Source organism: Rutidosis leptorrhynchoides, chromosome 7 (assembly GCF_046630445.1).
Source record: "Rutidosis leptorrhynchoides isolate AG116_Rl617_1_P2 chromosome 7, CSIRO_AGI_Rlap_v1, whole genome shotgun sequence".
NCBI classification, from domain to species: Eukaryota; Viridiplantae; Streptophyta; class Magnoliopsida; order Asterales; family Asteraceae; genus Rutidosis; species Rutidosis leptorrhynchoides.
In genome coordinates this window covers 380,782,745-380,799,468 of record NC_092339.1, presented here as the reverse complement: position 1 = coordinate 380,799,468, position 16,724 = coordinate 380,782,745, and the positions used below count along the sequence as shown (strand labels likewise).

The window sequence follows — 16,724 nt, the reverse complement described above, 5'->3', positions numbered from 1 at the left end:
TATATATATTTACATATATATATATATATACACACACACACACATATATTTATAAACAATTGTTCCTGAATCGTCGGGAATAGTCAAAGGTAATTGGTTACATGAATATAGTTCCAAAACTTTTTGAGACTCAACATTACAGACTTTGCTTATCGTGTCGAAATCATATAAGATTAAGTTTAAATTTGGTTGGAAATTTCCGGGTCGTCACAGTACCTACCCGTTAAAGAAATTTCGTCCCGAAATTTGATTGGAATGGTCATGGCTGACAATAAGTATGTTTTCATGACGCCTACAAGCTGAAAATTAAAGTTTTATCATCCTTGAGTAATAAATTTTTGACCAAATTTAAACTCAATCTTTATATGATTTCGACACGATAAGCAAAGTCTGTTAGGTTGAGTCTCAAAATTTTTGAACTGTTACATATATTCAATTGACATTCGACCATTCCCGACGATTCACGAACCACTATTTGTAAATCTATACATGTATATTTAGATATATGAATATATAATTTATAAATATTATATGACGAAATTAGAATATTTCAGTATATGTAAATACTAGTATGTTAATATTAATTTGTTATGTTAATATTATAAGTATTATTAATATTATTATTAATATTATTATTAATATTATTATTATTATTATTATTATTATTATTATTATTATTATTATTATTATTAATATCATTATTTACAATATAATCAATAATTATTATCATTAATAAAATTATTAACATTATTATCTCATTAGTAATATTAAGTATTATAATTACTATCATTTTACCACTATTAATATTATTTTGGTTGTATTATAACTACTATTATTAATATACAGGTGATATATATATATATATATATATATATATATATATATATATATATATATATATATATATATATATATATATATATATATATATATATATATATATATATATATATAATACATATAACATAACGAAAATTAATAATTTATATAACAAAATGAATATATGAAACATATATATATTATTAATATAAAAAAGATATAACTAACAAATGTATATATATATATATATATATATATATATATATATATATATATATATATATATATATATATATTATTAGATTACAACTATGTATATTAATAAATATACAAATGATATAGGTTCGTGAATCCGAGGCCAACCTTGCACTTGTTCAATGCCATCATATGCATAATTACTACGAAATACAGTATTGTGAGTTTCATTACTCCCTTTTTAAATGCTTTTGCAATATATATTTTTGGGACTGAGAATACATGCGTTGTTTTTATAACTGTTTTACTAAATGCTTTTGAGATATATTTTTGAACTGAGAATACATGAACTGTTTTTATAAATGTTTGACGAAATAGACACAAATACTAAAAACTACATTCTATGATAGAATTATTTGGATTCAGAGGTTCGATTTCTATAAAGATTGTATTATCGACCATCGGTGAGATGATTTTGTCATTGCACGCACGCATTAGCTCCCGTTGTAAAATTATATTGTATTAACTACCATGGTGAGATGATTTTGCATTGCACGCACGCATTAGATACCGTTGGTGAGTTGTTTGAAAGGTTCCAGTGTTCTTCATATGAATGATTTTATAGCAGGAGTAGACCTGCACAGATTGTTTTCAAAATATGAGTATCTTGTGGTCTATTATATTATTGGAAATGATTGTTTATGATAAACTAATGAACTCACCAACTTTTGGTTGACACTTTAAAGCATGTTTATTCTCAGGTATGAAAGAAATCTTTCGCTGTGCATTTGCTTATTTTAGAGATATTACTTGGAGTCATTCATGACATATTTCAAAAGACGTTGCATTCGAGTCGTTGAATTCATCAAGATTATTATTAAGTCAATTATAGTTGGATATATTATGAAATGGCATGCATTCCGTCAACTTTCGATGTAATGAAAGTTTGTCTTTTAAAAACGAATGCAATGTTTGTAAAATGTATTATATAGAGGTCAAGTACCTCGCGATGTAACCAAATGTAATGTATTCGTCCAGATGGATTAGGACAGGTTGTTAAAAAGATTGGTCACTTCATCAATTTGATGTGAAGAATGCTTTTCTTCATGGTGAATTAAAAGAGGAAGTCTATATGGAAGCACCACCTGGATTCACCGACAACTTTAAAAACATGGAAGTTTGTCGACTTAAAAAGGCTTTATATGGGCTAAAACAATCGCCACAGGCTTAGTTTGGGAGATTTACAGTATTTATGAAAAAATAGATTTTAAACAAAGCAACTCGGATCATACTCTCTTTTTTAAACGAAAAGAAAATTTAATTACATGCTTAATCATTTATGTTGATGATATGATAATAACAGGAAATGATAAAGAGTAAATTTCTAACTTAAAAATAAACTTATTTAAAGAATTTGAAATGAAAGATTTGGGCAGACTTAATTATTTTTTAGGGATTGAGGTATTACGATCCTAACAGGGAATATTTATCTGTCAAAAGAAGTATGTTCTTGATTTTCTTGCAGAAACAAGTATGATTGATTGCAAACTATCTGATACTCCAATGATTCCAAACCAGAAGCTATATATGGAAGATGAAGGTGATCTTGCTGAGAAAGGACAATACCAAAGGATGGTGGGAAAACTCATATATCTTGCTCACACTCGATCCGATATAGCACATGCAGTTGGAGTTGTGAGTCAATTCATGCATCAACCACAAGTTCGCCATATGGAAGCTGTCATGATAATCATCAGATACTTGAAGAAGACAACAGATCATGGAGTTGTTTTTAAAGGACATGGACACCTAAAGACTCAAATATATATAGATGCAAGCTGGGGTGGAGAAAAATGGGATAGAAAATCTACATCCGGATTCTTCACACTTGTCGGGGGTAATCTAGTAGCATGGAGGAGTAAGAAACAAAAGGTTGTCTCACTTTCAAGTGTCGAGTCCGAATTTAGAGGGGTAGCAAAGGGAGTAGTCGAGGCGCTATGGATCCGAAAACTTTTGACAGAAATTGGGTTTCCTCCAAAAGAAGCTATTCAAATCTTATGCGACAACGAAGCCGCCATTGCCATTTCAGAAAATCCGGTTCAACACAACAGAACTAAGCATGTTGAGATCGACCGACATTTTATTAGAGAAAAGTTAGATGCTGAAATTATCTCTCTTCCATCAATCAGATCAGAAGACCAGCTAGCCAACATCCTCACCAAATCAGTTAACGAAAGACTCTTCAGTGAAGTTCTCAGCAAGTTGAATATTGAAAACCCCACTATTCAACTTGAGGGGGAGTGTTAGAATATTGAATCAAGACCAAGTTACCATATTAGGTAACTTAACTTTAGGATCAGAAGTGGTCAACTTCATCACTTCCTAATTTAGAAGATCACAAGAATGCATAAGACCAACGGATAGCTGCAGACAATAAAACAATTTCTTTCCTTCTTTATCAAAGTGGTTCCAAAAGTTGTAATGGAGCCTAACTCCAATTAGAAGTGACTGTTATGTTGTATATGCATATAAGCACACCTTGCCAATGTAACAATTAACTTTTCAGTCAATAAGAAAACTGATTAAGCATTCATAAATAGCATTCAATCTTTAGTTTTCAATTATTAACAGCTACTACAAAATCTTATCGAAACTGATCGCAATCGTATAAAGGTAGTAATCCCAACATTAATAGATGAAGAACGGAGCGCCTTAATTTGAGTGAAATATATCTTAGACGGTGTACTTGTAGTGATTGAAGCGGTTGAGGATCTCAAAGCAAATTGTAGAAAGTGTATCATTTTAAAAGCAAATTTCGAAAAGGCGTTCGATTGCTTAAACTGAGATTTTTTTATGGAAATCATGAAACTTATGGGCTTCGGGACTAAATGCAGATGACACGATTCTCTTTGGTGACTGCAAATGTAGACGTAGTTGGATCTTAGATTAATCGTACTAACAAGATTAGAGGCGGAAAACACTAATATTTAGGGTGAACGAATACTATGACACTTCGGGATCGATTAAACCAACAAGAGTTGATGTTATCGACGCCCAGGAACGTGTATTCGGTTGGGGTTTGGTCTAGGACAACTGCAGGAACAATAAACGTCGGCTAGAGGGTGTAGGGTTTGTATCCTTTGAATGAAACCCGACTTCCCTATTTATATATACTTACAGTGTCCATCGGTCGGTGGTCTCTGACCTTCGGCCGATGGTGTTTGTCCCTCGACCGATGGTCCCTACCATCGGTCGATGGTCTGAGCTGCCAACCAATCAGCTCTAAACCATTTCACATCATCGCATAATCAATATCAAACACAAATATTAACGACAATGTTTATACACGACTGAAATGTAAACGTTAATACAAATAGAACATATTACAATATAGAACTCGGGATTATGCACCAACAGCAAAAAACATTTGGTTCGCAATACGCTAAAGATTTTAAAATGCTTTGAAAACATTTCAGGATTAAAGGTAAAGTTAAATAAAAGTTGCGTCTATGGTATCGGGTTCTCAAAAGAAGAACTTAGTATAAAAGTTTAATTTGCATTTAAAAAAGAAAAATGTTTTAGTTAAAATTATTAAAAACATGTAAGAAAAAGTGAAGGCCACTAGTCGAGAGAGTGGATAGGTAAGCCCGTGATGAAGGGAGTGTTGTATATGTCAAGTTAGTTGGAATGGAGTTAATAAAAGCAAGCACCCACACCTGTATGTATATCACTTTATTACCACTAATTACGAGTAATAATTAAATTAATTTTGGAACCAAGTACAAGTCCATCTCTAATTACAAATTTCAAATAAATTGGTGTCCAACTGAATTTTAAAATATAGACGATGATAATTAAGGGGTTGGGTCAATGATGATATAGAAATAATAGTCATTATTGTTATGGTTAAAACATTATAAACCGAAAAATTTACAATATCACTGCTGTTAGTAATATTTCACTAGTGTCGTGTACCACTCAATCTATACTAGGTCCATCTTGGCCCAAGTGGTTGACAAGTTATAGAGTGCAACTGTCTAAACCAATAAATAAACTGATCGAAAAGTACGTTTGCGTAATGCATGTTTAATGGAAATTAAAATTAAAGAGTGATATAGATCCATAAAATTATGTGTTATTAGTTTCTACATCATGTAAGTTTGAAATATTCAAATTTATTGAATTTATCAAATTGTCAAAATAAAATCCGCCACTCCACTATCATCACATTAGTTACACTTATCATTAATTACACAGATATACTACATTATTCATCACCTTTTTTGTCAAAAAGGGCAATAATATTGCAAGCAAAGAGAAGCCTTCGACGTGTCAAACACTAAACGGGCTTCCTAAAATGATGTAGAAATAAAGTCGTTTTCGCTTAATCACCTTTGTTTACAATTTCCATGCCAAGTACAAGGTTCACATGATTATTGATCATTCATAAAAAGTTAGCTAGCTGCATATGTTTCACTTGTCTTTCATTTATCGGAAAAAAGGGTAGGAAACAGAGCTAGTTTATATGTATTTTATTTATAGATTATCCATAATAATGCATTAAAGGCTTTGTAATATATAAGTAGGGATGTAAAGAAGGAGAGCTACTCTCGATTCATTAAAAGCTTTCGAGTCGAGTTTAAACGAGTTCTAACTTGAGCTCGGAGATATTTTTAAGATCGTTTAGTAAACGAGCTCGAACTTTTTATATTGAGCTCGAACATGTGCAGAAACCTAACGAACGTTTCCACGTATAAACATTAAATTTAGATTCTATAATAATATTATTGATAAAATATAATTACACAATAATAACTATAACTATTCTATAAAATATACTTAAAATAATAATAGCAATAAATATATAAACAAATAGTAAACAAATTACATTACATTAGAATAATAAAAACATACGGAGTAACATCATATAATTAACAAGTCAAATTTTTTATTTTTTATTTTTTATAAACAAGACTTGTATTAAAATAAAAACTCGAGTCCGAGACGAATACAAAACAAAACTCAACCGAGAAGTATATAACTAAACGAAATTCTTCAAAGAGAGAACAGAAAAAACATCCATTAGCCGATGCCCATTCTTTTATAATTGGACGAAACGTAGAAGTTCGGATTTATCAACCATTAATGTCACTCCAATGAAGATTTCCTAAGGCGCTTTGAGATCTAGCTAAAACTCGTCGATTGTATATTTGTCAGAATATGTGTCATGTTCCAAGATTTTCTTTTGAACACATGCAACCTCATTTCTCGATTTCCAAATGAAGTAACAGACGACCCATTTCGTGCCTTGCCAAATAGATTTTTCCATGGTCGATGTAGGGGTCAAAAAAGAAGTCTCATCTACAATTAGATCCATCGATATGGAGTTGACTAAAGGGATATTCCACCACTTGAAGATGCTCGTGCATAACTCAATAACATGAGGACATTTGCATAAAATATGATCGACCGATTCGATTTCAGAAAGACACAACGGATAAAGGATGGAATCTAGATCCATATCACGCTTATCAAGTTCTACTCGAACCAGAATACGATTTATGGTCACTCTTCAAATAAAAATTCCCATTTTTGAGGAATGGCCTTATTTAGAGGGTTCCCCTAAAATTATGAGAATTAAATCTTTTGCCATCAATCATAGAAGCCATATATTTTGTAATAAAAATACCATTGTTATTCAAGTTCCAACGCCATTTGTTCCCTGTATTCGATCTTAGACGTATGTTGGAGATGTGGTTGACAAGGTTTTGCAGCGCGCTATGGGCTCTACCACGAATTGGCCTGATCCAATCTCACAAAAATAATGAATCTTCACTGTCTACTTGAATCCAGTCCGCAACATAAGCCTGTTTATTTTGCTCCAACAGATATAACCTATTATAAGAGTCGGCCAGCTTGTTGTTTCCAGCCCAAATGTCGTGCCAGATTTTGTAAAGTTGATTCCCAGCTCATCAATAGTATAACATGTTTTAATGATATTCTGCCAAGTCGAAGCTCCTTGGAGATTCGAGGAGCTTCACTACACTTGCGGGAGCCTGAAATAGGGAGAAGTAATAGAGCGGTAAACTACTTAGCACCGATTTCATGAGAGTAAGTCGGCCCCCAAAAGACATGGAATTGGATTTCCTATCACTCAATCTTTTCTTAAACTTATCGATAACCGGTTGCCACACTTGAAATTTGTTCATTTTTACTCCGAGAGGTAAACCAAGGTATTTTAGCGGAAAGGTTCCAGGAGCGCAATCTATTCGGCTTGCCATCTGAGTAATTTCCATGTCACTTACTCCAACCCCGAAAAGGCTACTTTTACTAAGGTTTACTTTAAGTTCCGAAAAGGCTCTCAGAGCACTTGAGAAGCTTTATAATACTAGCAATTTTCAGTAAGTTGCATTCACCAAAAAATATCATATCGTCGAGAGATTTCGACATTGTTTCTACCCACCTTAATCCCTTTTACTTCACCAATCTCGATCGCTTTTTGAGTTAAGATATTTAAACCGTCCGCGACTATGATGAATAAAAAAGGCGAGATTGGATCTCCTTTTCTTACTCCCTTTTTGGGTTTAAATTCACAAGTCGGAGAACCGTTGACTAGAACCGAGATGGATGTCGAGGTTAAGCATGCTTTAAATGAATCAAATTCAAGCTTAATATATTATGTTAGAAACGCCGAGCTCGAGCTCTTTTTCAAGCAAGTTGAGCTCGAGCTATTTGAAGTTCAAATGAGTCGAGCTAGAGCTCTCATCAACTCGTTTAAACACCGTATATAACGGTAATTATATCATGGTACATGTGACTGACGGCTATAAAAGACAAGGTCCTTCTTTACTACTCGTAATAATACTAAATTTAAATTTTCAAAATAAAAGAAAAAAATGGTGGAAACAGAATCACAAGTAGCAAAAACTCTCCCTGATGCTTGGGACTACAAAGGGAAGCCGGCTGTTCGTTCCACCACCGGCGGCTGGACTAGTGCTGCCATGATTCTAGGTCCTCATCATCATCATCATCATCATCATCATCATCATATCTATCTCTTTCTCTTCATTGTTTTACTTTACATGTTTCTTTCAATTTGTTACATAACTAAATGTTATACTATTAAAATATATAATTCAAATTCATTAATTAATACTAATTCAGGGGTGGAGGCTTGCGAGAGGCTAACGACGTTAGGAATAGCCGTTAACTTGGTGACGTACTTGACTGGTACGATGCATATTGGAAATGCTAACGCCGCTAATGACGTCACTAACTTCATGGGTACCTCCTTCATGCTTTGTCTTCTTGGTGGTTTTGTTGCAGACACCTTTCTCGGCCGTTATTTAACCATTGCCATTTTTACCGCCATCCAAGCAACGGTACACCCACCATTTCTCTTCTTTTTCTATTTCACTAATTAATACGTAGTAATTAATACTCGTATTAATAATATATAAATAATTATATTTGAGTAGTAGTATTAATATTTTAATATTTAATATTAATTGTTATTGAAAACAAACAGGGTGTAACTATCTTAGCAATCTCAACTGCCATTCCAAGTCTCCAACCACCAAAATGCGTTCGAGACAGCGGTTCATGTGTTCCGGCAACCGATCTTCAACTAGCCATTCTTTACATCGCGCTTTACCTAACCGCCTTGGGAACGGGTGGTCTCAAATCCAGCGTATCAGGTTTCGGGTCGGATCAGTTTGATGAATCAAACACACAAGAAAAAGCCCAGATGACAACCTTTTTTAACTGGTTTTTTTTCTTCATAAGTATCGGGTCACTAGCAGCCGTTACGGTTCTTGTTTATATTCAGGACAATCTTGGGCGGCGATGGGGGTATGGGATAGTGGCTTGTTCAATCGGGTTGGGTTTGATGATCTTTTTGTCGGGTACAAGAAGGTACCGGTTCAAGAAATTGGTGGGCAGTCCGTTAACCCAGATAGCATCCGTTTTTATTGGGGCATGGAGGAAAAGACATATGGAGTTACCATCTGATCCTTCAATGTTGTACAATGTGGATGATAATCAAACACTTGATTCTTCAAAACCCATCAAACAGAAGTTGCCACACAGCAAGCAGTTCCGGTCAGTTGCCTTCTTTTTGCTCATTTTTCTTTCATCTAAATAGAATGCTAAATTAATTTACTTGTTACCACACATAACTTTATTTCATATTTATAATTTAAAGTTAGCAATTTTTATATTTTCCAAAGCAAAATTTATAATAAAACCAACCATTACATAATAGGCCGTCGTTAACGTGAATAATCACTAATACCCTAATACTAAGAATGAAAAGATTATTCGAGTAATTAATACTAGGAATTAAAAGATTATTCTAACAACTACCTTTAAAGGGTCATCATTAACGTGAATAAAATGTATTATACAACTTAATAACTGCTAATTCAAAGTCATATACTCCGTAACTGTTATGTTCAATGAATTTATACGCCTGTATGTTAGAAAAATACGAATCAAGTAACGAAAGACGGTGTACGTAAAAAGAAACTACTTCCTTTTTTATTCTAGATGAAAGATTGTTACTCTCTCATACTTTCACTTTCGTGGAATTTGGATATTGATGTTGTTGTGCTGTAAAAATAATTATGCTTTGTAATTAATTCGACTGCGTCTAAAAGATTATAATCTTTTAAACAACTTTGGTGTTACGTTAATTAGTAATAAATAGGAATTCTAGTGAATCTGTAGGTCTCGGGTTCAATCTTTGGTGCCTAATTAGGGATTTATAGTGGAAGGTGTTTTACCTGACATCGAGGTGATGCTTGAGTTCCTAGATGTCCGAGATTTACTTATTATGGGGAGCCGATGTTCTCGGTTCACAGTGGGTTCTCGTTAACAAAAATAAAATAAAGTCGAATGATTAGGTAAAAAGTAAAAAAATAGTTGCTTTGGATGATCTGATTGTTGTCGTAATGTATTAAAGGAGATGCATTCTAAATAATTGGGTCCTTGAAAAGTTCACGAGGAACTTGAAATTGAACAAAACATTAATAATTCACTTTTGAATCTGAATCTTGGACTATCTATTGTATAGGGAACACAAATATTTCTACTTTTATTTTATGTTATAGCGACAAAATTTGATAATTATTATTATTGTACCCTACCAGAATGAAATGAAGACAAATATTGGTCTAATTTGATTAATGTGATAATTTTGGTGTTTGTAGCTTTCTTGACAAGGCAGCAATCAAGAACAATGGTGAAGTGTCAAAGGTGAACAAATGGTACCTTTCAACTTCAACAGATGTGGAAGAAGTGAAAATGGTGATCACAATGTTACCAATTTGGGCTACAACAATCATGTTTTGGACCATATATGCACAAATGACAACCTTTTCGGTCTCGCAAGCCACTACCATGGACCGACACATCGGCAAATCTTTCCTCATCCCACCAGCTTCACTCACTGTGTTTTTCGTTGGCAGTATTCTGTTGACTGTCCCCATTTACGATCGTATCATTGTCCCTATCGCCAAACGCTTCCTTAAACACCCACAAGGGCTAAGCCCTCTACAACGTATTGGCGTAGGGTTAGTCATGTCAACTCTGGCTATGGTTTCAGCCGCGTTAACTGAAATCAAGAGGCTGCGCATGGCTCAGTCACATGGTTTGGTCGATGACCCATCAAAAGTGATTCCACTCAGTGTTTTTTGGTTGGTACCGCAGTTTTTCTTTGTGGGGTCCGGCGAGGCTTTTACTTACATTGGTCAACTTGACTTTTTTCTAAGGGAGTGTCCTAAGGGGATGAAGACGATGAGTACCGGATTGTTTTTAAGTACGTTGTCGTTAGGCTTCTTTTTCAGCTCGTTGTTGGTGACTATAGTGCACAAAGTGACTGGTGACAGACACCCATGGCTAGCTAATAACTTGAATAAGGGGAAGCTTTATAACTTTTACTGGTTGCTTACAGTTTTAAGTGTTTTGAACATGGGGTTGTATTTGATAAGTGCAAAATGGTATGTTTACAGAGAGCATAGGCTTGTTGGGAAGGATATTGAGTTGGAACTAGAAGAAGGATAAGTCTTCATGTTAGACTTAGTTCTACTTTTATTCTATCTATAACTATAATATAAATATAACTACCGTGTAACCTATAAAAGAAGATGATGACGATGACAAAGATGAAGATAATGGAGATGTAAAAGTGCACCCATTATTTGTTTGGTTATACAAATTGTGGTCAGATATGAAGTTTTATGTGTATTGCATTCGTTTGGATCCCTTCTTTGTACCTTACTGATTTGCTAGCTGTTACTCTAATGTAAACTCTATCTGCTTAATGATTCAGTGTTAGTTACACAAATGTATATGAATTATATACAGAGCAAGATTGAAGATTACATAACAAAGCATATTTCTACTTAAAACACGTCGTTTAAGAAGCAGATTCTACCAAAAATAAATAATTCAAGATACATAAAAAATAAATAATTCAAGATACATTTAATAAAGTAGGTATATATTGTAGTCTACTGAAAGGAGTTGGAACTTACACAGGATTCTTGGCTGTAGATCAAACTTTTTTTCATCTTTCAACAAGAGAAAGCTTCTTGAAGAAATTAGATTTTTATTCTGCATTTTTTTGGGTAATTCCAAAACATGATTGCGTCTCTGCTACGTAACGTGATCAACATGTGGTCATCATTATATCAAAATTAATGCAATGGTACTGTGTTAGTATTGATGATTCGATGTGATCATATTCACACTTTAAAATATACCCATTAAGAGACGAAATTGGTTACCTGATTATAACTTAGGATTTGCATAGTGGAAAAAGAGTGCTAAATTAGGGTCTGATTTTGCAGCAATGGGCTGCATATGAAAAGCTGTCTGAGGCTCAAATCTAGAATAAATTGCGTCTGATAGAGATGAAGGTCCTCTGTACATAGGCTAATGCAAGATGGGCTTTTTATTGGGCCTCTATTATTTTATAATTTGAAAAAGGAAACTGCTCCTAAATCACAAAGATATACCCATAAATTTTCTTAATTGCCAATATGCCCTATGACCACGCACGGTGCGTGCTGGTCAGTGTGTGGTGCTTTGGTCGTTTACTCGTTTCACCGGCTACTATCACACATTCTCGCATTTCACACTATGCACGGCAGGTGTTGGGTTGTGCGCGTTGCCCACGAAAATATCAGAGATTCAGGTTAAAATTTGCCAACATTTTTCTAAAGTTTTTAGAATAACGTTTTATCTACTTAAATAATTGGCGTATTATCAATTAGTATTATCAATCCAATAAGCAGATTTCTACTTAAAACATGTCGTTTAATACAAGGAAATTCACGAGGGCCAAATGTTCTAATTTTGTTAATCTTGACATACACAATTTATATGCTGTGTGAGAGTTCCAAATGTTTGAAGATTTGCAGCTAAGTTGTTTTATTACAGATAATTTTCATGTTTATTCAGGTCGTGTTCGTGACTTCTACATGTTTTTTTAGACGTACTGACAACACAGTACGTTTCAAAACTGATGACATACATTATGTATGGACATTGAAAAACTTCAACGATGCCTTAGGTCTACCAGGTCTACTAGACATAGGCAAACAGTCTTACTCTGACACGAAATAAATTTTTTCATAGTTGTGTAGCTACTCATCTCACTAAAGTCAACATAGGGGATCTCGGTTTGAAACAATTTGTCTTGCATCTCTCTCTAATGTTTGTACTGGTCACCTTCGTAAGAATGCCAAGAAAATATGTGACATTATCCTCAACAACATAATGTGTCGTGAACTTGCAAGAGATGATTGTACTGATATGTGCTTGTTTTTATTTTTTTGAACAATTTTCTAATATTAAAAAAGACCCTCCTAGCAAGAAGCTAGGAAAAGGAAAAAAGATTGTAATGGTTTAATGCGCCAAGAGTCTTAATTTACATTAAACTTGTCTCTACTACTAACCCAAATAAAAGACATAAAAACAATCGAATCAAAAGAAAAACAATTTCTTCATAACAGGGGGAAGATCACACTATTACGGAACCTCCACAAGTGCCAAACTAACGCTGCCACAATCGAGAATAATTTGTCTTTAATATCCAATCTTTCGCGCCAATCATCAAACTAAGACAACCACTCGGACCAAACACCAAACTTCGGCATAGGAATATCAACCCATATACGAACTCTACGCCAAATGTCTTTCGCAAGCTGACAGTCAAATAAAATATGGCTTGACGATTCAATACCATACCTTAATATTGGGCAGCTAATTTGATCAATTTCGAAACATCTTCTTGAGAGATTTTTACGTGTTGATAACCGATCTTTCGTAATCCTCCAAATAAGAGTATTAATTTTCCGAGGCAAAAATTTACTCCACCTTGTATATGGATCATATCCGAGAACATCTCCAGCACGTTATGAGTGATCAAAAATCTATCAAGGCTCATTTTAGTAGCCATTTTGTTCATCCATGTGAACTTCCGACCTCCTAAGGGTAAATCCTCCACCACCAACAAAATGGTTAAAAACATTCGCATCTTCTCTGTTAAATACAGATCCGAATCTTTCTTCCTCGTTACGGACTTCATTAAAATCACCAAAAAACACATACTCCCGTGTAAATTGATAAAAGTAGAAAGTAAATACCACAACCTTCCATCATCCCGAGAGTTTTGAGGTCCATAAACATTCACCATGAAGAACACTTTATCCGATTACGTCCATTTACCCATGACGGTAGCATAATTAACCCCGCACCAGTTCCGTTCTGTAACAACCCTATTTTTTCCGTTACTTCCGTTAATTGTATGTTAATTAATTTCACGGTGACTGCAAGAAACCTCGTGTATTTAATTTAATTAAATGCATACTTTTATTTCGAATAATGAAATACGTAGAAAACGTTACGGTTTGAATTACTGCGAAAGTGTTTTTCGGGATAACGAATTATAATTATTTCTAATAATTATTAACTTAGAAAAATAAATTTAATTTATTACTTGTTTTAATAAATTGGATCACGTGGTTGCGTTAAACATTCGGTTAACGGTCCGAGATTTCGGTACGGTTAAACGACACTAGTAACGAGCCCCATGATCACATGTTTAAGCAAAAATGAGCCCGAGACCCCCTAAAGGGCCATGTTCGGCCGAACCCACCATGGCCACCCTTTTGTCTTTTTATTTGACCCATTGTGTTTAATTAGTTCATGTCGTGTTTAATTAGGGCCTTGGGGAGTATATAAAGTAGCATGTAATTCACAAACCCTCACACAACCCTAATTTAGTCGACTGACTCTCCCTCCCTCCCTATCTTGCTCATCGAACATCATCAACCCTAAAACACCATCAATTTTTGATTGTTTGCTCTTGCACTCTACACGAAAGTTGTTGCTTTGATCATTCCCTACGTGTTGGTATATGTTAATTGCTTGCTAGAGGTATAAAACTAAAAAACATAATTTTTAATTTTAGTTTTTCAATGAATTATACACGGTGGACGTTGTAATAGCTCAAGTCCATGACCAATTTTGTGTTATTGATTGCTAGATTGTGTTGTTTGTACACTTTGTGTAAAATTCGTTATTGAATCTGACCTAACCCATGTGTATGATATGAAATCAGTAGGTAATATGTATCTAGATGAAAATCTATCGCAAAATTAATAAGTTTGCTCGCAAGAATCACTTGATTTCGTTAATAATTGCTCCTGTTATGCTTATTTGAAGTTTTGACATGATTATGCTGATATCGCTCGAATTACACATATTTATCCTCACGATATCCTTCTCCATTTATTTGTTTTGAAGGATTTATCGATCTTAAGTCATAGTTTGTTGGTTAGAAGATGGTTCAAGGCAAAAATAGTCCAAAAGTCCAAATTTATGCAAAATATTCAAGACTTGAGCCTAAGAAATGAACCAAGTGAAGTTTTGGAGTGAAAATGAAGTTCCAGGGTCAAAAGCGGCGCTCCTAAGGTCAAAATCGGCATTCCTATGTGCTAAAACGTGTATTAAAAAATCAGTGGCCAAAAGCGATGCTCTCAGCCTCAAAAGCGGAGCTTTCAGGTCAAAAGCGACGCTCCTGCCTATTGCGGTGCACCCAAAAGCGGCGCTCCTGATGCTGATTCAGCCCAAAATTAGCCGACCTATAAAAGTATATTTGGGGTTTGCCACGAATCCATACACCCATTATCATTCGGCTCACCATTAGCTTGCCACGAATCCATACACCCATTATCATTCATACCCATGTAACCATCATTCATATACCCATAATCACCATTCATACACATATAATCTTCATTGTTCATGCTCATGTGCCCATTATCATCATTCACTCCCAAATAACCATTATCCATACCTATGTGACTTGAGTATCCCATCAATTGTTGATCATAATTCGCGATTCTTGACATCAAGTAGTCACACAAAGCATCATACTCCGTCATTTAACTTAATCGCACCACAAACAAACAAGCGTTTTCCGAATACAAGCAAATATAAACAAAAAGTAACTTTTGCAAGAATGAAATTCTTACAAAACGATCGAACAATTAAAAGTTTAAACTAACTACCCAACTTAGGTAACCGCTCCCCGGCAGCAGCGCCAAGAAAGTGTGATGTGTGTTGCACAATACATCAATTACCCTCAAAATTTATACAAGATTCAAACACTACAATTAAGCACACACAACTATCGAGCACTTAAAACCCGGTTATTATAGTACTTTAATGCAAGTATTCGTTTCAAGTTCGTCCCAAGAGAGCGGTGTAAGTCGAATAATTGTAGCTATTAATTGTCCTAGGATTTAGTTGATTGGGGGGTTTTGATAAAGTGTTGATTAAGCTAATAATAACCTAAGAGATATTAACAAATAAGATAAAAACGTGTCCACTTGATTATTCCACCTTTTGCCATGGTTTACCCAATTCATTCACTACACAACAATGTTCAAACATATAGTTTCATTTCCATTCGTAAACTTCCATAAAACCTCAACCAACTGAAATTCGATAACTCAAGTAGACTCATTTCATAAGATCAAACTATGTTTTGTGTAAGATCATTGAGACGCGATTTTGGATTAAAATCACTTAAAATCCTTGATGATGCGGGTGAGATCCTAAATGAACACTTTTATTGGCCTTGTATGGATAAAGATGTTAAATCTGTGATTAATCGGTGTGCTACGTGCTTTCAAACTAAATCAGCTTTCCACAAGGGATTGTATACTCCTCTTCCTGTTCCCAACCAGCCATGGGAAGACTTGAGCATAGACTTCATTGTTGCATTGCCAAGAACTCAGCGAGGCAAAGATTCAATTATGGTTGTTGTTGACAGATTTTCGAAGATGGCTCATTTCATAGCCTGCAACAAAACCAATGATGCTACTATTGTTGCTGCTTTATTCTTCAAAGAGATTGTTCGACTTCATGGAGTTCCCAAAACCATTGTGTTTGATCGAGATACAAAGTTCTTAAGCTATTTTTGGAAGACATTATGGAAGTTGCTTGGTACGAAGCTGTTATTTAGCACTTTTCACCATCCCTAAACTGATGGTCAAACTAAAGTTACTAATAGAACTGTGGGAATGCTGCTAAGAACACTTGTAAAGAAAAGTTTGAAGGAGTGGGATTTGAAGCTTGCACATGCTGAATTTGCTTTCAACAGACACCCAATTACTCCACTGGAAAATCACCATTTG

General features: G+C 34.4%; 1 protein-coding gene across 4 annotated transcripts; it reads left to right on the top strand.

Moving 5' to 3' along the window:
* The first annotated feature begins 7,867 nt into the window (after nucleotides 1-7,867).
* Nucleotides 7,868-11,400, top strand: LOC139858570 (protein NRT1/ PTR FAMILY 6.3-like). 4 transcript variants are annotated; one of them, XM_071847410.1, is made up of 5 exons: nucleotides 7,871-8,025; nucleotides 8,179-8,244; nucleotides 8,341-8,396; nucleotides 8,543-9,114; nucleotides 10,224-11,400. In XM_071847410.1, the coding sequence occupies exons 1-5, from the start codon at nucleotides 7,911-7,913 to the stop codon at nucleotides 11,074-11,076; spliced, it is 1,662 nt and encodes a 553-aa protein (XP_071703511.1). In that variant the 5' UTR covers nucleotides 7,871-7,910; the 3' UTR covers nucleotides 11,077-11,400. The 4 variants fall into 4 exon arrangements, with proteins under 4 accessions (XP_071703509.1, XP_071703508.1, XP_071703511.1 ...); XM_071847408.1 differs by having other exon boundaries at nucleotides 7,868-8,244; XM_071847409.1 differs by having other exon boundaries at nucleotides 8,179-8,396.
* Nucleotides 11,401-16,724: the final 5,324 nt, after the last annotated feature.

Excerpts from the sequence above, each read along its gene's own strand:
- LOC139858570 (XM_071847407.1), top strand. The coding sequence starts at position 7,911 with ATGGTGGAAACAGAATCACAAGTAGCAAAAACTCTCCCTGATGCTTGG. Across the intron at positions 8,397-8,542 it reads TTACCGCCATCCAAGCAACG|GGTGTAACTATCTTAGCAAT; the intron begins GTACACCCACCA and ends GAAAACAAACAG. Across the intron at positions 9,115-10,223 it reads CCACACAGCAAGCAGTTCCG|CTTTCTTGACAAGGCAGCAA; the intron begins GTCAGTTGCCTT and ends TGGTGTTTGTAG.